The sequence below is a fragment of the Lithobates pipiens genome, unplaced genomic scaffold (assembly GCF_037356315.1).
Source record: "Lithobates pipiens isolate NorthernLeopardFrog02 unplaced genomic scaffold, aLitPip1_a1.2 Scaffold_22, whole genome shotgun sequence".
Lineage (NCBI taxonomy): Eukaryota > Metazoa > Chordata > Amphibia > Anura > Ranidae > Lithobates > Lithobates pipiens.
In genome coordinates, this window is record NW_027507784.1 from 126,867,501 (window position 1) to 126,892,309 (window position 24,809).

The window sequence follows — 24,809 nt, forward strand, 5'->3', positions numbered from 1 at the left end:
TCTGATGGGGACGCCTGCTGTAGGGGGAACTCTGATGGGGACACCTGCTGTAGGGGGAACTCTGATGGGGACACCTGCTGTGGGGGGAACTCTGATGGGGACACCTGCTGTGGGGGGAACTCTGATGGGGATACCTGCTGTGGGGGGGATTCTGATTGGGACACCTGCTGTGGGGGGAACTCTGATGAGGACTCCTGCTGTGGGGGGAACTCTGATGGGGACACCTGCTGTGGGGGGGGGGGTCTCTGATGGGGACACCTGCTGTGATGGGGTCTCTGATGGGGACACCTGCTGTGGGAGGAACTCTGATGGGGATACCTGCTGTGGGGGGTCTCTGATGGGGACACCTGCTGTGGGGGGGTCTCTGATGGGGACACCTGCTGTGGGGGGAACTCTGATGGGGATACCTGCTGTGGGGGGTCTCTGATGGGGACACCTGCTGTGGGGGAAACTCTGATGGGGATACCTGCTGTGGGGGGGGGGGACTCTGAACTAAGGGGGTCCTCAGACGGGGACCCTGATGTTAGGAGGGACTCTGATGGGGACTTTGATATAAGCTGTGCGTGCCGCAGTTCACTCTCTCCCCAAAATGTCCCTCATTCTCAACTTCAAAAGTTGGGAGGTATGCTGTACTAATGACACTGGCAGGGAAGGGGTTAACATCAGGGGTGATCAAAGGGTTAAATGTGTTCCCTGGGAGTGTTTTCTAACTGGGGGGGGGGGGGGTGCTTTGACTGGGGGAAGAGGGAGATTTGTGTTCCTACTTATGCTATTTCCTGTGCTGATCAAATGTTTTTCGTCGATTTAAAATAAAAAATTCATATGGGTGACAGATGGGGGGTTATTTAGTAAAGGAAAATCCACTTTGCACTGCAAGTGCACTTGGAATTAAAGTCGCTGTAGATCCGAGGGGGACAGGCAAGGAAAATAAAAAACAGCATTTTAGCTTGCACATGATTGGATGATAAAATCAGCAGAGCTTCCCCTCATTTCAGATCTACCCCTTAGATTTAGAGCCACTGCACTTTCAGATGCACTTGCAGTGCAAAGTGGATTTGCCCCCGTGGTGTATTCTTATGATCCTTAGCTCCATCTAGTGGCCAAGTGTGGTATTGTCCATTTTAAATCAATGAAAAACATTTGACAAGCACTGCCCCATTAGCCCAGAACGAATGTACATGCAGATTTCTTAGAAATATACACTGAAGCGTTTGAGAATTAGGCATACAAGCGCTTTCATCTGCACTACTCCCGATTGCGATCACTATCCTTCACCTCCAAAATAGTTTTGCTGCCCTGATATACACAATGGTAATTCTTTTTCTTAGGCTACAACATGTCACACAGTGGTACAAAATACTGCGGCGAATGAAGAGTTAAATAGGGCCCAGCAGTGTCGGCTCTGCGTGCTATCTTTAAACATGCCGGATTTTTGATATGTGGCTTTGGCGCTGCAGCGAGGGGAAAGTGGGTCATTAAACATAACATTACCCTGTAAATCAAACTGTTCTGCCCCCACGCAAACACAGGCATAAATATTTATGCAAAATGTCCATAACAGCTAATTTGTCAGGCAGATTGTGCCGATATAAATAGAATGTATCCAGAAAGGCAGCACAACTGCAAAGAAGCTCCCTGCGTGTGTACAAAGCCATTATCCACCATAGTGCTGAGACTCTGTCATTTTACACTGTAAAGACAATGTATCACGCTATATTAATGCCACACAGTGAGTGCCTTTCTATTACATCCTGAGATGCTGCATTAAGTGCAAGACATTAGTTTTCAGCATATGCTCATCATTTTTTCTTTTCGGTTTGTGTCACACATATCAGACAGTGAAAAATGATATTGAGTAGCTCAAAGATACAGGAAAAAAAAAAACTATTACTAAAGAGTGTATACACCGAGACCAGATCATTACAGTCACCCCCGCCGTCTACCAGAACGCCTCCTACCGATTTGTTTAACCCCTGTTTTCAGCACCTAATAATACAATGTAATGCTATTATCATTTTGTGAAAAAAGGAGGCCCTAAGGCCAACGTAGCGCTTTAAAATATGTGAAAATGTATCTGAAAATGTATCTGAAAAAAACAACAATATACAGCTGATAGCACTTTAAAATCTAATAAACAAACTTCAAAACAGATATAATATACAAAGTAAATGCAGCGCTAGTAAAATTAGTGATCAACTAAACAGGTGATTTAAAAATCAAAACAAAATTCAATTGAAAACAAATAAGTGTAAAAAAAAAACTAAGGCAGAGTCCCATTGAGATTTTAGTCCATATATCAAGCAGTATCATGAACACTCATCCATATAAAAGTGATCATCAGCAGTGGAAAAATCAGTGAAGAGATCCTTCATATGAGTGCATCCAACTCCACACCCAGGTGAGAAAGTAATCTGCTTACCGGATCGCCGTGACCACTAATCGGTGATCTCACCAAGCTTAGGGAATGGTTAGGTCTCCCAGGAACTGTAAAAGGCTATCTGGAACTGTAGCTGGTGCCAATGGTACTCAAAAGACATAAAACGATAGGCTCCCATAGCATGATACTGAATAAAAATTGATTTAATAAAGCAAATAAAATTGCACTTACAAAGTAGAAGCCCTTTAAAAGCAATACAGCAATGTTAGTTAAAAACTGACCTGCAGCGTCTCCAGAGACTTTTGTTCACCTCCTGTGTAATTCACCCATCCACCTCCTGAGAGGAAAAACATGATGATGTCACCATCCTAGGCTCCTCACTGCACGTTTCGTCACTAGCGGACATTAACTGGGGAATGGCCACTGCTATCACTTTTTTTATGGCTGGGTGTTCATTGCTTGATATATGGACTAAAATCTCAATTGGACTCTGCCTTAGTTTTCTTTTCATTTGTTTTTTCTTTAATGGAATTTTGTTTTAGTTTTTACATCACCTGCTTAGTTGATCACTAATTTTACTAGCACTGCATTTACTTTATATATATTATCATTTTGTGGTTGATGTCCAAATTGATTGGGTAACTAAATAGTGTATTTCTCATCTGGAAGCTTCTTCCATCACCAAGTTAAAAAAAAATGCAGAATATGATAAGTTAGATTGATACACTTTTACCTGGGCCACCTGGATAGTATTTCAACATTTTTAAGATTTCTGTGATTTACTAGGCGATTAATAACGCCTGCTAAACCGGTCGAGATTCGAACCGTGTATGGCCGGCCTAAGCCCTTGTACACACGGTCGAACATTCCAACAACCAAATCCGTCGGATTTTGTCCGACGGATCTTGTCCGAAACTGTTGCATACACACGGTCGGACAAAGTTGTCGGAAAATCCGATCTTTTAGAACGTGATGACGTAATTTCGTTACGATGGGACTATGTTCAGGCTAGTAGCCAGTAGCTTTGATGTAGGAATTTGATCTGAGCATGCGTGGCACTTTGTCCGATCGGAATTCTCTACACATGATCGGAGTATGTCCGATCGGAGCAGTTTGTCGGAAAATATTTCCAGCAAGTTGGAAAATTTGGTCCGACGGATATTCCGACTGAATCAGTCCGATGCATACCACACACAGTCGGATTATCCGACAAAACGGTCCGATAGGACACATTCCGACGGATTCTTCGAACGTGTGTAAGAGTATAAAAACAAAAGTACAGGCGCACCAGCCTAGGGCATTTATTGATAAATGAAAACCAATATTATACTCACAAACCAATGTAAAAACAAGCTGATCAATGCAATCTAGAAACAGGTACACCAGGCCACTGCACCATTTTCTTATTGCATCAAGAAACCCCGCAGGTCTACAAAGGATAACATGTTTCAAGGAGAATCACCTCTTCTTCAGGTGATCAGATCCCTTACCCTTGAAACATGTTAGCCTTTGTAGACCCGCGTGGCTTTTTCCAGTGATAAGAAGTTGGTGAAGTGGCCCCAGTGTTCCTGTTTTTGGATTGCATTGATCAGCTTGTTTTTATTTTGGTTTGTGAGTATAATATTGTTTTTCATTTATCAATAAATGGTATATAAAGGTAATGCCCTAGGCTGGTGCACCCTTTCTTTTTTCTTTAAAGCGTTCAGTGTGGGACTATCCCAGTCCTAGGAGGGCAGAAAAAGCGTGGTGGCCATTTTAGATTTGAAGTGAAGTATTAATAGAGTCTATTGTCTCTGAGCACCACACTCAAGTGGAGGAGGATATTTTTTATTATGCTTAAGGGTATGTTTGATGTTTGGCCCCCTGCTGCAATCTGTGGGTCCTGCTGCCAGACCTTATGTGACTACAGAAACTAACCAGCAATAAAATAGGGCCTGATGGAAGGAACCACAGAATGCAGCAGGGGGTGCAGGCACCCAACACTTCAGGAAGTAGCTGTAAAGAGTCTTCAGGTGTCCATAGCTCTTCATAGCAAAAGTTGGAGGAACTGGAGGAATGGATTGCAGGAAAACTCTTCCTTTGCTGGTTGTGATTTCCCACATTTTTTTAACTCAGCTACAGAATTGCTTTAAAGCAGTTGTAAATTCTCACATCGCATACCCAGTGAAGTGACTAGACAGGAGATCAGAGATAAAACAAATCTTCCTACAGAAGCTTTACCTGTTTATCTGCAGCCCTCTCTGTTCTACATCTGTTCAAAGTGTAACATTTTTACAGCTTGTCTGAGCTTTCAGAAATCAGGGAGTGGGGAGCTGAAGTTAAACTCTAAAGATCTCAGTGAGGAGCTGATACTGCATACAGAAACAGACTTTAGGCTATCAATCACAGATTGTGTGCTAGAACTACCTCCCTGGTCACATTTTTTCCTCTTGGTGTCATGAAAACCTGTCAGAAGTGACTCATGCAAATAGCAGAGGAAAGAGGCAGCAGACAAAAATGCATATAGTTCTCTCTGCATTGAGACAAGTATACACTATAAATGGATATGCTGTGTTCAGATTTCATGTCAGAGGTTTACAACTACTTTAAAGGTGCCAAATGTCAGGAGACAACAGACATTAAAAAAAAAAAAAATGGCCCACATTCATTCTGTGCATATGCCAGGTAGAAGCCTGCCGTTCAGCCAGCTTTTGTCGGATGTGCATGCTGGAAAACCAGCAGCCTACCGACTCCCGATCAGCACTCTCAGTCAATGGCAGAGAGGACTGATTGTAGTGTCCTGGGGGTGGGTCTTCCTGTTAGAACACAGCAGCTCAGTGGGGGAGATCGCTGAACTAACCTCGCATGGACCAGAGCTATCAGTTTTGGTTGCACGAAAAAAAAACTGTTATGCCCTGTACACACGGTTGGACTTTCTGACGTAAAATGTGCGATTGGATTGTGTTGTCGGAAATTCCGATCGTGTGTGGGCTCCATCTGACTTTTTCAGTCGGAATCTCCGACACACAAAGTTTGAGATCTGGATCTAAAATTTTCCGACAACAAAATCCGATTGTTTAAATTCCGATTTGTGGAGACAAGTGCCACGCATGCTTAGAATAAATTATGAGACGAAAGCTTTTGGCTACTGGCCTCTTTATAGTCCCGTCATACGTGATTTACATCACCTCGTTCTGAGCAATCGGATTTTCCGACAACTTTGCGCGACTGTGTGTATGGTAGACAAGTTTGGGCCAAAATCCGTCAGAAAAAATGCAACGGATTTTGTGGTCGGAATGTCTGGCCTTGTGTATGGGGCATTAGTGTGTACCCGACTTAAAGCCACTGACAACCTGATATGATTACTCACATAGAGGCTAATTATTCTGAAGTCCCAAGATAAGAAACATGAGGGTTAATTATGCCCTTGCGATAAAATAGGAAAACCACTGCTCAGTTTTTTTGCATTAATCAAATATAACAAAACAATTTCCACTATATATTTAATAGACCAAAGGGGAGCAAATAAGAAAAGTTCAGGCCCCTTTCACACATGTGGCCCGTTTGTCCATTTTTCATTCATCCAGACATCAAAACGGACATCAATGTATATCTATAGAAAAACAGACGAAAATGGATGACCATCAATTTACATCTGTTTACATCCGCTTCCGCAAACATCAATTTTTTGGAATGGATCAAAGCCCTATTTTTCTTCCGTTAAAAAATGGATCGGACAAAAAATGAAAAAAAAATCTCCGGGACTCAAGTGGTTAAGGTCCTTAAGCTGGAGGATGTAAAAAAAATGGATGAAAAACTGATGACAAACTGATGTAAACTTCATCCATTTTTCTCTTTGAAAAAAAATGTGACTGAACTGATATAATGAATGCATGTGTGAAAGGTGCTTTAGTGTTTACATACATTTTAACTCAGTCAGTATATTCAAAAGGAGACCAGCAATGACAGCCCCTAAACTTCTCTTATGAAGAATCACTTTAAAACCCAACACCAGCCAGGGCAGTTTTTAAGGCAGGGCAAAAGGGGCAGCTGCCCTGGGCCCTGTTATTGTTGTGGGGCCTAAAGCAACTGCCTTATAGTTGCCAACTATCCTGGTTTAAATTCCCTTGTCTCTTGAGGTTTTAGTCCTGTGCTGTGTCCCAATATCTCAGTGTGTATTGCTGCTACTAATGCTGCCCAGCTCTGCTCAATTGTTGTGTACAGGTGACTCACCTCCAGACCCTGTGTTTACATGTAAATTACCGGCATTCATATGTAAATAGTGGCGGCAAGTGGCATTGATATGTATATCATGCCCCCCTCAGGTCATATCCACAGTAATCTCTAGCAAAATCAACAAGCAGAAATCATGTGCTGTAACCTCTAGCAACTAATCAGTGAGCTGTAATGTGTGCTGTAACCTCTAGCAACCAGTCAGTGAGCGGTAATGATACACTGTAATCTCTGGCAACCATGGAAATAGCTGCCTGATCTGATTCAGTAAACTGATTTTGAGTCTAGCTGCTATTTATTGTATGTCTCAGAGCAAGTGGAGAGTGAATCTGCATGGGAGGGGGGCCCCAAGAAAAGTTTTTCCCAGGGTCCAATCAATATTAAAGATGGCCCTGACACCAGCAATCAGATGGGTGATAAACCTGAAAGTAAGGAAGGATGGGTGCTCAACCTGTGGCCCTCCAGCTGTTGCAGAACTACAAGTCCCATGAGGCATTGAAAGGCCGACAGTTACAAGCATGGCTCCCAAAGGCTGAGGCATGATGGGACTTCCGCAACAGCTGGAGGGCCACAGGTTGAGTACCAATGCTTCAGAATTTAATTGCTGCCTATGTCACCATTAGGTATGCTTTCTCTCACTTCCTGTCCAGCTGATGTGTCATAAAAAATGAAATGGGGGCAATTAATGGGGACACAGAACCTGACAGATGTCCTAACCAGTGTTCATATTCATCGACGAAAATATTTTCGTCGACTACATTAACACTATTTTAGTCAACTAAAGTATGCCTAATGCCGCGTACACACGACCGGACTTTTTCGATGGACTAGGTCCGACTGTCTTCCCGACTGACTTTCGGCAGAGTTCCGACGGACTTTCCGAATAAACAGATTTGACCACACACAAGTACACCAATGTCCGACGGATTAGAACCTGATGACGTACGACCGGACTAGAATAAGGAAGTTCATAGCCAGTAGCCAATAGCTGCCCTAGTGTCGGTTTTTGTCCGTCGGACTAGCATACAGACAAACTGATTTTTCGACCGGACTCGAGTCCATCGGAAAGATTTGAAAGATGTTTTATTTCTAGGTCCATTGGACTTTTGGGGAAAAAAAGTCCGCTGGAGCCCATAAACGTTCGTAATATCTGACAAATTCATTCCAACGAAAAAAGAAAAAGAGAGAAAAAAAAAGTTTTGCCTAGAGTTGGGCCTTATTTTGTGCCTTTACATATGGGCACTGTATGAAAAGTGTGCCTTTGCACAGTGGTACTAAAAGAGGCTCAAGTGTCCTCTCTTTGAATGTTAAAGAAAGAACGCAATGACTGTTCTTGTGAAGCCTTCCAGCAGTAGTTGTATGAAAAAAAGTATAAAGATCCAAAGTTTGCCCATTCTCCAAACACCATGTGCTATGTATGCCCCTTGCAGTGGTTGCCAAGCTCACCATCCAATGTGAAGCCTTTCTTCACATAGTCAAACTTTATATATTTTCATTTTTAATGTTGACCACCTGCTTAGTTAAATGACTTTTTCTGAGGCTTGTCGAATAGCTATTCAATCATTTTTGTTAAGGTTGAAACTGTTGAAATTTTGAACACTTACTTATCAGTCACCTTTTCTTAAAGCGTGGCATAACGGCATTATTATGAAAGCTTGATACACAAGCTTTGTGCCTGCCTGTATGATACAGCATTGAATATACAGGCAAACAAGAATTCCTACATGCCTCTATTCTCTTCCACGATTATCAGTCGAAATGTAACTAGAAAGAGAATGGACTTGCACCTGTTTCTTAAGGATCCAATGTTGTGTGCTAAACAATTATACTGTTGCCTTGGAAAAGTCTGTCCTCTGGACAACCTACCATGCCCAGGAAGATCATTTCCTCTTCTCTTTGCTGCTTGGTTCTCTTCCTCTGAATGTAGCCTCGCCAGACCTGCGGTGTGAACGGAAAGTCAGTAAGGATACGGACGCAATGGAAACAGCTTCCTGAGTGCAGAGCAATTGGGGAAGTAGGAAAACACACAGGAAGGGAGTGTGGACTGGAACGGGCAGCATGGAACGGGGACATTGGCTTCAAGCTAAGAGTTAGAAACTTGTCACATTCATTTAAAATGCTTGCATGAACATTCACTGTATATTTTATGTCACGGCTATGGAAAACTAAAAGGTAGCATTAAAATTGTAATTATATTTTGGCTCAGGAGAACAGTTGTATTTTTCAATAAAGTGTATATTTTTTTGTTAGATTGCACGCAACATATTAACAATGTGCTAATAGTAGGCAGTCAAATTATTATTGAAAATTATTATTTTCTGGCTGTGTTCTAGTAATTGTAATCCCTAAGGGTACACAGATGGTGCAATTTAATTTGCATTGAATTGTATACCATGACTGAGAGCTCCACACATTGAGCAAATCAGTCACTCAACTCAAGTGCATTACATTGCATCTCTGAACTTTGCATCACTTACTACTGACCCCTGAACTCTGCATTATTACTAGTCTCTGAACACTGCATCACTTACTGTACTGTGTGAAAAGTAACTGATGCAGTGTTCAGGGGTCAGGAGTAAATGATGCAGAGAGCAGGGATCAGTGGCAAGTGATGCAGAGTGCAGAGATCAGCAGTAAGTGATGAAAAGTGCAAGGATCAGCAATGGGTGATGCAGAGTGCAGGGGTCAGCAGTAAGTGATGCAAAGTGCAGGGATCAGCAATGGGTGATGCAGAGTGCAGGGGTCAGCAGTAAGTGATGCAAAGTGCAGGGATCAGCAATGGGTGATGCAGAGTGCAGGGGTCAGCAGTAAGTGATGCAGAGTGCAGGGGTCAGCAGTAAGTGATGCAGAGTGCAGGGATCAGCAGAAAGTGATGCAGAGTGCAGGGATCACCAGTAAGTGATTCAGAGTGCAGGGATCACCAGTAAATGATGCAGAGTGTAGGGATCACCAGTAAGTGATACAGTGTGCAGGGATCAGCAGTAAGTGAAGTAGAGTGCAGGGATCAGCAGTAGGTGAAGCAGAGTGCAGGGATCAGCAGTAAGTGATGAAGAGTGTAGGGATCACCAGTAAGTGACGCAGAGTGCAGGGATCAGAAGTGAGGTAGAGTGCAGGGATCAGCAGTGAGTGATGCAGAGTGCAGGGATCAGCAGCAAGTGATGCAGAGTGCAGGGATCAGCAGCACGTGATGCAGAGCGCAGGGGTCAGCAGTAAGTGATGCAGAGTGCAGGGATCAGCAGTAGGTGAAGCAGAGTGCAGGGATCACCAGTAAATGATGAAGAGTGTAGGGATCACCAGTAAGTGACGCAGAGTGCAGGGATCAGAAGTGAGGTAGAGTGCAGGGATCAGCAGTGAGTGATGCAGAGTGCAGGGATCAGCGGCAAGTGGTGCAGAGTGCAGGGATCAGCAGCAAGTGATGCAGAGTGCAGGGATCAGCAGCAAGTGATGCAGAGTGCAGGGGTCAGCAGTAAGTGATGCAGAGTGCAGGGGTCAGCAGTAAGTGATGACGAGTGCAGGGGTCAGCAGTAAGTGATGCAGAGTGCAGGGATCATCAGCAAGTGATGCAGAGTGCAGGGGTCAGCAGTAAGTGATGACGAGTGCAGGGGTCAGCAGTAAGTGATGCAGAGTGCAGGGATCAGCAGCAAGTGATGCAGAGTGCAGGGATCAGCAGCAAGTGATGCAGAGTGCAGGGATCAGCAGCAAGTGATGCAGAGTGCAGGGATCAGCAGCACGTGATGCAGAGCGCAGGGGTCAGCAGTAAGTGATGCAGAGTGCAGGGATCAGCAGTAGGTGAAGCAGAGTGCAGGGATCACCAGTAAATGATGAAGAGTGTAGGGATCACCAGTAAGTGACGCAGAGTGCAGGGATCAGAAGTGAGGTAGAGTGCAGGGATCAGCAGTGAGTGATGCAGAGTGCAGGGATCAGCGGCAAGTGGTGCAGAGTGCAGGGATCAGCAGCAAGTGATGCAGAGTGCAGGGATCAGCAGCAAGTGATGCAGAGTGCAGGGATCAGCAGCAAGTGATGCAGAGTGCAGGGATCAGCAGCACGTGATGCAGAGCGCAGGGGTCAGCAGTAAGTGATGCAGAGCGCAGGGGTCAGCAGTAAGTGATGCAGAGTGCAGGGGTCAGCAGTAAGTGATGACGAGTGCAGGGGTCAGCAGTAAGTGATGCAGAGTGCAGGGATCATCAGCAAGTGATGCAGAGTGCAGGGGTCAGCAGTAAGTGATGACGAGTGCAGGGGTCAGCAGTAAGTGATGCAGAGTGCAGGGATCAGCAGCAAGTGATGCAGAGTGCAGGGATCAGCAGCAAGTGATGCAGACTGCAGGGATCAGCAGTAAGTGATGCAGAGTGCAGGGATCAGCAGTAAGTGATGCAGAGCGCAGGGATCAGCAGCAAGTGATGCAGAGCGCAGGGGTCAGCAGTAAGTGATGCAGAGTGCAGGGATCATCAGCAAGTGATGCAGAGTGCAGGGGTCAGCAGTAAGTGATGACGAGTGCAGGGGTCAGCAGTAAGTGATGCAGAGTGCAGGGATCAGCAGCAAGTGATGCAGAGTGCAGGGATCAGCAGCAAGTGATGCAGAGTGCAGGGATCAGCAGCAAGTGATGCAGAGTGCAGGGATCAGCAGCACGTGATGCAGAGCGCAGGGGTCAGCAGTAAGTGATGCAGAGCGCAGGGGTCAGCAGTAAGTGATGCAGAGTGCAGGGGTCAGCAGTAAGTGATGACGAGTGCAGGGGTCAGCAGTAAGTGATGCAGAGTGCAGGGATCATCAGCAAGTGATGCAGAGTGCAGGGGTCAGCAGTAAGTGATGACGAGTGCAGGGATCAATAGTAAGTGATGCAGAGTGCCAGGATCAATAGTAAGTAATGCAGAGTACAGGGATCAGCAGCAAGTAATGCAGGAGTGCAGGGATCAGCAGTAAGTGATGCAGAGTGCCAGGATCAATAGTAACTGATGCAGAGTGCAGGGATCAGCAGTAAGTAATGCAGTGGAGGGATCAATAGAAAGTGATGCAGAGTGCCAGGATCAATAGTAAGTGATGCAAAGTGCACGGATCAGCAGTAAGTGATGCAGAGTACAGGGGTCAGCAGTAAGTGATGCAGAGTGCCAGGATCAATAGTAAGTTATGCAGAGTGCAGGGATCAGCAGCAAGTGATGCAGAGTGCAGGGATCAGCAGTAAGTGATGACGAGTGCAGGGGTCAGCAGTAAGTGATGCAGAGTGCAGGGATCAGCAGCAAGTGATGCAGAGTGCAGGGATCAGCAGCAAGTGATGCAGACTGCAGGGATCAGCAGTAAGTGATGCAGAGTGCAGGGATCAGCAGTAAGTGATGCAGAGTGCAGGGATCAATAGTAAGTGATGCAGAGTACAGGGATCAGCAGCAAGTGATGCAGGAGTGCAGGGATCAGCAGTAAGTGATGCAGAGTGCCAGGATCAATAGTAACTGATGCAGAGTGCAGGGATCAGCAGTAAGTAATGCAGAGTGGAGGGATCAATAGAAAGTGATGCAGAGTGCCAGGATCAATAGTAAGTGATGCAAAGTGCAGGGATCAGCAGTAAGTGATGCAGAGTACAGGGGTCAGCAGTAAGTGATGCAGAGTGCCAGGATCAATAGTAAGTTATGCAGAGTGCAGGGATCAGCAGTAAGTGATGCAGAGTGCCAGGATCAATAGTAACTGATGCAGAGTGCAGGGATCAGCAGTAAGTAATGCAGAGTGGAGGGATCAATATAAAGTGATGCAGAGTGCCAGGATCAATAGTAAGTGATGCAAAGTGCAGGGATCAGCAGTAAGTGATGCAGAGTGCAGGGATCAGCAGTAAGTGATGCAGTGTGCAGGGATCAGCAGTAAGTGATGCAGAGTGCAGGGATCAGCAGTAAGTGATGCAGAGTGCAGGGATCAGCAGTAAGTGATGCAGAGTGCAGGGATCAGCAGTAAGTGATGCAGAGTGGAGGGATCAGCAGTAAGTGATGCAGAGTGCAGGGATCAGCAGTAAGTGATGCAGAGTGCAGGGATCAGCAGTAAGTGATGCAGAGTGCATGGGTCAGCAGCAAGTGATGCAGAGTGCCAGGATCAATAGTAACTGATGCAGAGTGCAGGGATCAGCAGTAAGTAATGCAGTGGAGGGATCAATAGAAAGTGATGCAGAGTGCCAGGATCAATAGTAAGTGATGCAAAGTGCACGGATCAGCAGTAAGTGATGCAGAGTACAGGGGTCAGCAGTAAGTGATGCAGAGTGCCAGGATCAATAGTAAGTTATGCAGAGTGCAGGGATCAGCAGCAAGTGATGCAGAGTGCAGGGATCAGCAGTAAGTGATGACGAGTGCAGGGGTCAGCAGTAAGTGATGCAGAGTGCAGGGATCAGCAGCAAGTGATGCAGAGTGCAGGGATCAGCAGCAAGTGATGCAGACTGCAGGGATCAGCAGTAAGTGATGCAGAGTGCAGGGATCAGCAGTAAGTGATGCAGAGTGCAGGGATCAATAGTAAGTGATGCAGAGTACAGGGATCAGCAGCAAGTGATGCAGGAGTGCAGGGATCAGCAGTAAGTGATGCAGAGTGCCAGGATCAATAGTAACTGATGCAGAGTGCAGGGATCAGCAGTAAGTAATGCAGAGTGGAGGGATCAATAGAAAGTGATGCAGAGTGCCAGGATCAATAGTAAGTGATGCAAAGTGCAGGGATCAGCAGTAAGTGATGCAGAGTACAGGGGTCAGCAGTAAGTGATGCAGAGTGCCAGGATCAATAGTAAGTTATGCAGAGTGCAGGGATCAGCAGTAAGTGATGCAGAGTGCCAGGATCAATAGTAACTGATGCAGAGTGCAGGGATCAGCAGTAAGTAATGCAGAGTGGAGGGATCAATATAAAGTGATGCAGAGTGCCAGGATCAATAGTAAGTGATGCAAAGTGCAGGGATCAGCAGTAAGTGATGCAGAGTGCAGGGATCAGCAGTAAGTGATGCAGTGTGCAGGGATCAGCAGTAAGTGATGCAGAGTGCAGGGATCAGCAGTAAGTGATGCAGAGTGCAGGGATCAGCAGTAAGTGATGCAGAGTGCAGGGATCAGCAGTAAGTGATGCAGAGTGGAGGGATCAGCAGTAAGTGATGCAGAGTGCAGGGATCAGCAGTAAGTGATGCAGAGTGCAGGGATCAGCAGTAAGTGATGCAGAGTGCATGGGTCAGCAGCAAGTGATGCAGAGTGCCGGGGTCAGCAGTAAGTGATGCAGAGTGCAGGGGTCAGCAGTAAGTGATGCAGAGTGCATGGGTCAGCAGCAAGTGATGCAGAGTGCCGGGGTCAGCAGTAAGTGATGCAGAGTGCATGGGTCAGCAGTAAGTGATGCAGAGTGCAGGGATCAGCAGCAAGTGATGCAGACTGCAGGGATCAGCAGTAAGTGATGCAGAGTGCAGGGATCAGCAGTAAGTGATGCAGAGTGCAGGGATCAATAGTAAGTGATGCAGAGTACAGGGATCAGCAGCAAGTGATGCAGGAGTGCAGGGATCAGCAGTAAGTGATGCAGAGTGCCAGGATCAATAGTAACTGATGCAGAGTGCAGGGATCAGCAGTAAGTAATGCAGAGTGGAGGGATCAATAGAAAGTGATGCAGAGTGCCAGGATCAATAGTAAGTGATGCAAAGTGCAGGGATCAGCAGTAAGTGATGCAGAGTACAGGGGTCAGCAGTAAGTGATGCAGAGTGCCAGGATCAATAGTAAGTTATGCAGAGTGCAGGGATCAGCAGTAAGTGATGCAGAGTGCCAGGATCAATAGTAACTGATGCAGAGTGCAGGGATCAGCAGTAAGTAATGCAGAGTGGAGGGATCAATATAAAGTGATGCAGAGTGCCAGGATCAATAGTAAGTGATGCAAAGTGCAGGGATCAGCAGTAAGTGATGCAGAGTGCAGGGATCAGCAGTAAGTGATGCAGTGTGCAGGGATCAGCAGTAAGTGATGCAGAGTGCAGGGATCAGCAGTAAGTGATGCAGAGTGCAGGGATCAGCAGTAAGTGATGCAGAGTGCAGGGATCAGCAGTAAGTGATGCAGAGTGGAGGGATCAGCAGTAAGTGATGCAGAGTGCAGGGATCAGCAGTAAGTGATGCAGAGTGCAGGGATCAGCAGTAAGTGATGCAGAGTGCATGGGTCAGCAGCAAGTGATGCAGAGTGCCGGGGTCAGCAGTAAGTGATGCAGAGTGCAGGGGTCAGCAGTAAGTGATGCAGAGTGCATGGGTCAGCAGCAAGTGATGCAGAGTGCCGGGGTCAGCAGTAAGTGATGCAGAGTGCATGGGTCAGCAGTAAGTGATGCAGAGTGCAGAGGTCAGTAGTAAGTGAAGGAGTTTTCAGAGATCAGTGGTAAGTGACACAGGATCATTCACACATATTACTGATAGAGAAGTGACTCTTCCTGGTTGTCTAGGAAATCTAGCATTCTAGCAAGGTACATTGCAAGGGATTAAAAAATAATTAATGGACCCTATGTATCTTTGTACATGTAATTAATACACTTTTAATGTGTTGTATGATCAATAAAAAACTTTTGACAAGGAAAAAATAATTAATGGAAAAGAAACATGCTGCAATTAAGCATTTAAACCAATAAAGCCTAAGTCTGGGAAAGCTAAGAATTCTGGCTTATAATGGGGCGATGCCTGCACTGCAAGTAGACTTTTGGTAGACAGTGGTAGACATTGGTTTCTCCATGTTCTCATGGTCAATGCAATGCTATGAACCCCACATCGGTCTTGAAGGGACCAGGACTGCTGGAGCATGGTGAGGGAAGGAGGCTACATGGACTAGTATATCAGCACAAAGGAGAGAAGGTTTGGGTGAGTAAATTTCCTTTTCCATTCCCCCTAGACCCAAACAAGCAGTTAGCCCTTGTGAAGCAGACACAGCCCCACTACATGGAAGAATTTTCACGTTTTCTGGAGCTCAGCTTTAAAATACGTGATTGTACCCGCAATATTTTAGGGTCTCCTTAAGGAAAACTGTCAGCCAATTTATAATTAAAATGTAAAACACCTTCGGAAGACCAGGTCTGATGTTGGTTTTACTTCATTACTAAATGCCTGATTTCCCCAGCTTTAGACTTATGTCCTGCCCAATCTTTGAGTGTTTAGGATGATAGGTGGATGGTGGTTAACATAACAGGGCATGACTAAAGCTTCATTGTCTGAGAAGTCAAGTCTTTGGCAACAAAGTGAAACTAGGATCACTGGGGAGCCTATAAGGGATGCTGCACCGCAGGGGATCCGATGAGCATGGGTGGCGGTGTGATTGCTACACAATCGCGTGCACGAGAGCCAGCACTGGGATTTGTGTGTGTAAACACACAAATCCCTGTACTGTCAGAGGAGAGGGGACAGATTGTCTGTTCCTACTATGATACTAACGATATGTCTCCTCTCCTAGTCAGTCCTATCCCCATACAGTTAGAACACACCCAGGGAACACACAGTTAACCCCTAGTGTTAACTTCTTCCCTGCCAGTGACATTTACACAGTAATCAGTGCATATTTAGAGCACTGATTGCTGTATAAATGTCAATGGTCCCATAAATGTGTCAAAAGTGTCCGATCCGCAGCACCGCTAAAAATCGCAGAGCCTTGCTATTACTAGTAAAAAAAAAATGCTATAAAAATTCCATAAATCTTTTCCATAGTTTGTAGACTATAACTTTTGCGCAAACCAATCAATATACGCTTACTGCAATTTTTTTTACCAAAAATATGTAGAAGAATATATATTGGCCTAAACTGATGAAGAAATTAGATTGGGGATATTTATTATAGCAAAAAGTAAAAAAATATATATTTTTTCAAAATTGAAGCTCTGTTTTGTTTCTAGTGCAAAAAACAAAAACCCGCAGAGGTGATCAAATACCACGACCGCCAAATTGTCAGTTAAAACAGCGCAGTGCCAAATTGTAAAAAGTTCTCCAATCAGAAAGGAGGTCTTAATGGGCTGAAGTGGTTAAGGACGCTGGCTAGCCACCTTCTAAGGAAAAAAACAACTCTGGAAATTGGTGCTTAGAAGGGGTTAGCAGAGTTTGTAGGAGCTGTCAGCATTTTTTTCTGCTCCTAGAAGCTAAAGCTTGAAAAACGCTAATGCCCCGTACACACGAGCGGACTTTTCAACATCCAAAGTCCGAAGGACCGAGTCCGTCAGACTATCCGATCGTGTGTGGGCTGCAACGGACTTTTGATTCGCCAAAGTCTGACGGACTTTAGAATATGGAACATGCTTCAAATTTTCCCGAAGGAACTCCGCCGGACCCGGTCCCCTTCGAAAACTCCGCTCGTGTGTATGCTACTCCGACGGACTAAAACCGACGCTAGGGCAGCTATTGGCTACTGGCTATGAACTTCCTTATTCGAGTCGGGTCGTACGTCATCACGTTCGAATCCGTCGGAGTTTAGTGTGATCGTGTGTGGCCAAGTCCGTTCGGCCGAAAAGTCTGTCAGAACTCCGTCGGAACTCCGGCGGAACTCCGGCGGAACTCCTTTGGAAGTCTGTCGGACATAAGTCCTCTCGTGTGTACGGGGCATTAGGCCCCATTCACACCTGAAGCCTGAAGCTACAAAACGCTGGAGGGGAAAAAAATCAATTATTCTCCATGGAGATGGTTCACTCCACTCCAAAACGCTTGAAGCCAGAAGCTCCAAAACGCCTGAAGCTCAAAGTTCTGGAACTTTTTTTTAGGCAGATTTGGGCGTTTTTCTGCTTTTAACATTGGTGACCTTTTGACCTGTACAAAATCTTGGCAAAAATCACGTGGCTTTCTGCCTATAAACGCTACGCTCAGGTGTGAATGGGGCCTTATAGCCTACAATAGTGTGCATGGACACATAGGATAACACTATTTGCTTCTAGGGACAATATAAAAAAATGCTCATAAGTAGCTGCTAGGAGCTACTAGGAGTTTAAAAATAAGCTAGCGTGCATGGAGACTTATTAACTGAGTTCTTGCATCAAAATGAAAATATACATTTTTATATAAAACAAACATATTTATGCAGCTTGTCTTATACCATGTCAATAAAGGGATGGGACGTGTAGTATGTTCTCACCTTCTGGATACGTTGTGCGGCTATCTCAGGATCCAGGGCCTTTTCTCCTTGAAGTTTAGCCATTCTCTCTCTCTTCTCTTCCAGGTGGATCTCTTTCATGAACTTGGCTCTCAAACGCCCCTGTCGGGCTCTCTCTGACACTTGAATCACACGGACTGCTTCATCAAGAGACATTGGTTTCAAAGGCTTTACCTAGAGTTTGAGATTACAGATCAGACTAGTGATTTAAAGAGGTGTTCCACCCAAAAAAGCAAAATGTCATTAACGTACATTTGAAAAAAAAGATTTATTTTACTTACCTTTTTTTCCTTTTTGTTGTCGGAAAATTTAAGAATCAGATCTCAAATTTTGTGCGAAGGAAAACAGAAACTGTCCGATGGAGCCTACACACGGTTAGAATTTCCGACACCAAGCTCCAATCGCACATTTGCCATCGGAAAGTCTGACCGTGTGTACGCGGCATTACTGGAAACATGCAATAGATTCATGTCTACTGTTGGACACTAAAGATTGTTACAGAATCAGTCAGGGCTCCATTCTCCATTATGATGTATGAATCCCCTTTTTTTTATAATGAAATATAAATGTGCATTTAGCAGACAAAGATGACATGTTCAAGCAGATTTATTGTGTTGAAATTGGATTTTAACTATTGTTACTTTGGTTGGATGCTGGATTATTGTATTTCCATAATGTAATCAGACATATAACATAACGGCCAAAACTGTATCACTTGGGTATTGTCATTATTCTTGTAATATCACACCTGCTGCGAATGATAAAAACAGGTCTCTTTACAAAGAGGGTGAATGAGGATAAGATCCTAATGCCCCGTACACACAATCGGAATTTTGGTCGGAAAAAGCTCTGATGGTTTTTTCCGACGGGATTCCGATTGCATTTCTCTCAAGCTGTCTTGCATACACATGGTCACACCAAATTCCGACCGTCAAGAATGCGGTGACGTACAACACATACGACGGGACTAGAAAAAGGAAGTTCAATACCCAGTAGCCAATAGCTTCCGTCTCATAGTTGAATCTGAGCATGTGTGAGTTTTTGCGTGTCGGAATTGCATACACACGAACGCATTTCCCGACACAAAAGCTCTCATCGGTCTTTTGCTGGCCGAATTTCCGACCCTGTCTATGGGGCATTTGGCATTTTACAATTAGGCTGCTTTCACACTGCAGCGGGAGCGGCGTCGGCGGTAAAGTGCCGCTATTTTTAGCGGCGCTTTACCGTCGTTTTAGCGGCGGTGTGCGGGCGCTAGCGGGTTTTAACCCCCGCTAGCGGCCGAAAAGGTATTTCGCGGTGTCCCATTGATTTCAATGGGTAGGAGCGGTTTAGGAGCGGTGAATACACCGCTCCTTCACCGCTGCAAAGATGCGGCTAGCAGGACTTTTTTCACCGTCCTGCCAGCGCATCGCTCCAGTGTGAAAGCCCTCCGGCTTTCACACTGGAGTTAAAGGGGCCGTTTTTTTTCAGGCGTTACACAGGCACTATTTTTAGCGCTGTAACGCCTGAATACCGCCCCAGTGTGAAAGCAGCCTTACTGTTTGGGAACTAAAATGTTGCCTGATTGGTCACAGTGTCTGGAGTGCTGGCAGTCTTTTTTTGATTTTTTGATTGTAACAGGGAACACATTGAAGGGGTTTCTATGCTTTATGGTTGTACCAATCTGTCAAGGGGCAACCTAAAATGCAAACATTACATTCTTCTGTGTGATGTGCGTTCTTTAACAGTATATGGCTTCAAAATAGGAATATTATATCCAAGCTTTGGTAATTCTGAGTGGTAGTTTCAGCAAAAAATCTTGTTTCTAAAGAAATGATTTAGTGAAGAAAGAATAGGGTGCCGTATTGTAAGCAAAATGGCAATCAGTTACTTACCAAATTCGAATGATTTAAATTTACAGAGCGAATCTGAAAGTTTTAGGCCTCATGCACACTGGACGTTATAAAAAAGCCAGTAACATCAGCCGTCGAAAGCTGTAGCTGTAGAGTGAGGTTTTTCAGCGTTTTTTAGTATTTCTTAGCTGTAGCGTTTTTTTACTTTTTTTTAGCAAAACTATACTCCCATAAAAGCTTTAGGCTCAAAAACGCTGATAAACTCAGAATGGCCTAGTTTTTCAGCGTTTTAAACTACTTCTCATCCGGCCAATGTACATATACAGCCGGGTGGGTGCCCTCTCCTTCTGAATGGATGTTCAGGAACCTCCTTCAGAAGGAGGGGGATCACGCGCGCGTGCCCGCGCAGCAGCGCGGTCCCGATGGGATCGGATTGGCAGGAGGGCTCTGTGATTGGCCCTCCTGATCACATGACAGCCGTGTCCAATCACAGCCACCATGTAATGTAAACAAACAGCCGGTTACTAGGCAATTGGCTCTCCTCACTCCTCGCTGAGGAGAGGAGAGCGGATCGCTGCAGCCGGCTGGTGATCAGTGAGTATGAGCTGTTTTTTACAGCTTTTTAGTCACTGATCACCAACCTAGTGTAAAACACACATGTCCCCAAAACACACATTTTAGGTGTGCCCAAATTATAAAAACACATGTCCCCAATAATAAAAACACATGTCCCCCACATATGTCCCACTAAAATCACATGTCCCAATGATTATCTGCACACATGTCCGTGATCAACTGCACACATCTGTACATGATAATTTGCGTACATATGTCCGTAATCACACAAACCAATTATTATACACTTAACGGAATTTTTTTTTACCAAAGACATGTAGCAGAATACATTTTGGCTTAAATTTATGACAAAATTAGATTTTATTGGATTTCTTTTAAATTGAAAGAAGAAAATATCGTTTTTTTTCCAAATTTACGCAATTTTTTTGCTTATATCGCAAAAAATAAAAAACAGAAACATGAATAAATACCACCAAAATAAAGCTCTATTTGTGCAAACAAAATGATAAAAATTTCATTTGGGTACAGCTTAGCATGACTGCGCAATTGTCAGAGCGCTGAAAGCTGAAAATTGGGCTGGGAAGGAAGGGGGCGAATGTGCCCTGTATTGTAGTGGTTAAGCTGCTTTCAGCTTTTTTCAGAGTTAGAGCATTTTTACAGCTGAAAAACTCCTCTCAAAACCCACTAGTTCAGGGTTTTTTTCCAGCTAGAAAACGCCTCTGCCAAAAACTGCTGATAACAGCCTGTGTGTGCATGGACACATAGGATAATATGCTGGGGAGTTTATTGACTGCAGAAAAAAACATCTGAAGCCAAAAACAGCAGCTGTAAAAACGCTGTAAAAAAAAAAAATATATATATTTTCTTCTTTCTATTTTAAAAGAAATCCAATAAAATTGAAAAAAAAACTGTAAAAAAAGGACTTAACCTCCCTGGCGGTATGATTCAGAAATAACTCTATTAAATCTGTTCAAACCAGAGTCTAGCAGACATCCCGGGTATGACAAAAGTTTATAATATAATAAAGAATAATAAAAATTATTCAATAATGTAATCAAATCCTAAAACACTGAAAAAGGGACACTTTTTGGTTGCTATGGACAATCTCCAAATTTCAGGCAGAAAAAAACAGTATTTATAATATAAAAATGCATGCAGGGCATTGCACAGACCACTAGGGACAAAGGGGGTGTGTAATTTTTAATACAGCACTGTAATCTGTAAGATTACAGTGCTGTGTGTGTTTTGTGTCTTTTTACTTTTTTGAATTTGCCGCCGATCGCCGCTCCCGTGCGCCGTAACGTCGCAGGGAACGGAGCTCGGCGGCATTCGGCACTGTGAATCGAGCGGAGGACAACTCGATCACACAGTGCGGAGGACATCGCTGGATCCAGGGGACAAGGTAAGTAACTCTCCCTGTGTCCTCCCTGTATCCAGCGATGCAATCCCGAATCTGGCTCGGGGTTACCGCTCCTGTTAGTAAAATCCTAACCCGAGCCAGACTCGGGATTACCGCTAGGGGGGTTAATCTGGTGACTGCAAGCAATACAGAGATTTTCCTAAAGAATAAAGGCTTGAATTGCTAAAGGCAAATATTCTGTTTGCTTTGCAAGGCAATTTATCCCAGAGTTTATGAATGAAGTAAAGCTCTGCTGATTTCCATCATCCAATCAAGTGTAAGCAAAAATATTGTTTTTATATTTTTTTCTTGCACATGATTGCATCTTCTTCGCAATGTGAAATGTCGCCACATTAACTAGGCTCTGGGGAAAGTTCCCTTGCAAAGTGAAATGTCCCTTATCCAATATTCAGTTCATTTATTTATTTCTTAGAGCGGTGTTCCGCCCCCCCCCCCCCCCCCAAAAAAAAAATGTAGAGCCAGCAGCTACACATACTGCAAATGCTGGCTTTTAACAATAGGACACTTACCTGTCCTGGAGTCCAGCGATGTTGGCACCGCAGCATCAGCTGTCGGGTGCTGCCGCCATTGCGGGTAAGGGTACCCGGCAGTGTAGCCTTACGGCTTCACGCTGGGAACCCTACTGCGCATGTGCGAGGCCCCGCTCCTCTCTACTACTGGCCCGGCGACAGGGAGAGGAGGAGGAAGGAGCCCTGCGGTGGAATTGAGGGCTGCGGCCCGGACACCCGGAAGAGGAAACAGGATAGCTGTGTCCCCCCCCCCCCCAAAAGGTGCCAAATGTGGCACCAGAGGGGGAGAGGAGACAAATGAGCGGAAGTTTTGAGTGTAACTCTGCTTTAAATTAAAGGCTAAGTTCAATTTTGGAACATGGTAAAGAAAGTAAACTGCGCTATTCAAATACACCGCCCTATAAGCAGCAGCTCAAATCGTTATACTCCGATACTAAAAACTTATATATAAATAAATTGAGTGCATAAATAAATCTTTAAATTAAAAAATGTATTTATGCACTCAATTTATTTATAATTTTCAGTCACTGATTATTCATATTTCTATTCATATGAACCCTTGTGGATGGGGGTATAATATATTCACTATATAGTCAGGCTATTTGTTTTTTGGCTTTTCAAGTTTTTTAGATATAGACAAACTTTTTCATATATTCAGAGCAGCTCACCATTTCACATAATTTTGGAACATGTTACATGTTCTACCAACAAACAAAAAATGTGCATTTATTTACTTTCAAAATATGAACTTAGCCTTTCTCAGGGTTCAGACATAATGCCAAGTTCAGGCAAGAGGCAGAGGCACCAAGTCTGCAGAACTGTAGGTTCTAAAAATCGTTGTCACTCTCCTTGTTATTTAGCCCTAAAGACCAGTTGGAGTGGATACATCACAAGAAAGTGTGCTGTAGGTCCAGTTCATATTTATAGATCTTCTGATAGTTAAATATTTATTGTGTATAAGTCCCCTTTCACACTGGCACCGCTCTGCATTAGCGGTAAAGCACCGCTTGTTTTAGACAACTTAACTGTCATTTTAGCCTTGCTTTTCAGGCGATATTGGGGCATTTTTAACCCCCACTAGAGGCTGAAGAAAGGGTTAAATGCGCCCGCAAAGCGCCGCTGCTGAAACGCTTTGCAGGCGCTTTGGCAGCGGTGCCCATTCACTTCATTGGGCAAGGGTGGTGCTCCAAAGATGCTGCTTGCAGGACTTTATCTAACGCCCTGCAAGCGCATCGCCCCAGTGTGAAAGCTCTCACACTGGGGCTGCAGGGAAGGCATTTTTCAGGCGCTTTACAGTCACTATTTTTAGCCCTTTAGCGCCTGAAGAACGCTTTCAGTGGTCAAGGGGTCTTAGTGTTGGAGGGGATGTGGTCAGGTGGGCACATTGCTTCACATAACCTGGTCCTGCCTCCATCTTCGAAGCTTCTGGGCAGCAGTGTTCAAACTAATTTCGAACATCACGGGATATCTTCTTAAGCCAGATGTAGCTCTGGCCATTCTAAGCATAAATGCTCATGACATACATATCTCCATAAGGACAATTTGTATGCAAATTCTATATGCTATATAGAGCTACAATACTGAGCTAGAGCTACAATACTGAGAACATGGAAATCAGATGAGGTCCCTGAAATTAGAGAAGCGATCAGGCAAGTTAATGAGGTTCACCTCTTCGAAACATATAATGGCTTCTAAGGAGGGTAAGATGGCTAAATTTGAACAACTATGACAACCTTGGTGCTCGCACTTTAAAATTAATTGATTACTACAAACACCATCAGGGTACCCTACTGGTACACATTGGGGTTTATTTACTAAAGGCAACTCCACTTTGCACTGCAAGTGCACTTAAAGTGCAAGTAAAGTAGCTGTAGATCCGAGGGGGACATGCAAGGAAAATAAAAAACAGCATTTTAGCTTGCACGTGATTTGATTTAGAGGGACTGCACTTCCAAGTGCACTTTCAGTGCAAAGTGGATTTACCTTTTGTAAATAACTCCCATTATGTCTTTGTTCCTTCTGGTACTTACCCTTTTAGAGTTACGGTTATAAGTGTGTATTAACTCATCTTATCTGAACAATATGTTTTCCCTTTTTGCCCTTCCACCCCCCCCCCCCCCCCCCTTATCTCCTTTTCATCTCTTGTACTAAAGCCTAGATACACCCTACTGCAGCCTCCAAGTTTTGAAATATCTAATGCCTTAGTTCCTTGAAAGTTTTGTTGTAAGGCTTGTTGATCAAAAAAGGCTCCGGCCTCCAAGACGTCAAACAATCTTTGGCATCCACAGTAACTTTATTGTGAGATAGTATACGTCTATTATATATCATCTCTTTGGTCTTATGAGTTTGTTTTATGCAATGTTAGCACTAACCTTTACCATTGCATAAGACAGAGAAAGCATGTTCTCAATTTTTCAGACGGAAATTCCGATTGTGTGTATGCAATTCCGATGCGCAAAAACTCACACATGCTCAGATTCAACTACGAGATGGATGCTATTGGCTACTGGGTATTGAACTTCCTTTTTCAAGTCCCCTCGTACGTGTTGTACGTCACTGCGTTCTGGATGGTCGGAATTTGGTGTGACCGTGTGTATGCAAGACAGCTTGATTGAAATCCCGTCGGAATTCTGTTGGGAAAACCATCAGAGCTTTTTCCGACCCAAAATTCTGATCGTGTGTACGCGGCATTAGGATCTTATCCTCGTTTACCCGCTTCATAAAGAGACCTGTTTTTATCATTAGCAGAATTTGGTGTGACCATGGGTATGCAAGACAGCTTGAGTGAAATCCAGTCAGAATTCCATCGGGAA

At 44.4% G+C, this 24,809-nt stretch overlaps 1 protein-coding gene across 1 annotated transcript in view; it reads right to left on the reverse strand.

The window, feature by feature from the left end:
- DRC11 (dynein regulatory complex subunit 11) overlaps positions 1-24,809 on the reverse strand; it is a 312,672-nt gene that overhangs the window by 217,956 nt on the left and 69,907 nt on the right. The window contains exons 5-6 of the mRNA XM_077448238.1: positions 17,642-17,833; positions 8,456-8,527 (exon numbers count right to left, since the gene is read on the reverse strand). Of these exons, the coding sequence (XP_077304364.1) occupies positions 8,456-8,527; positions 17,642-17,833 (264 nt within the window). The remainder of the gene's footprint in view (positions 1-8,455; positions 8,528-17,641; positions 17,834-24,809) is intronic.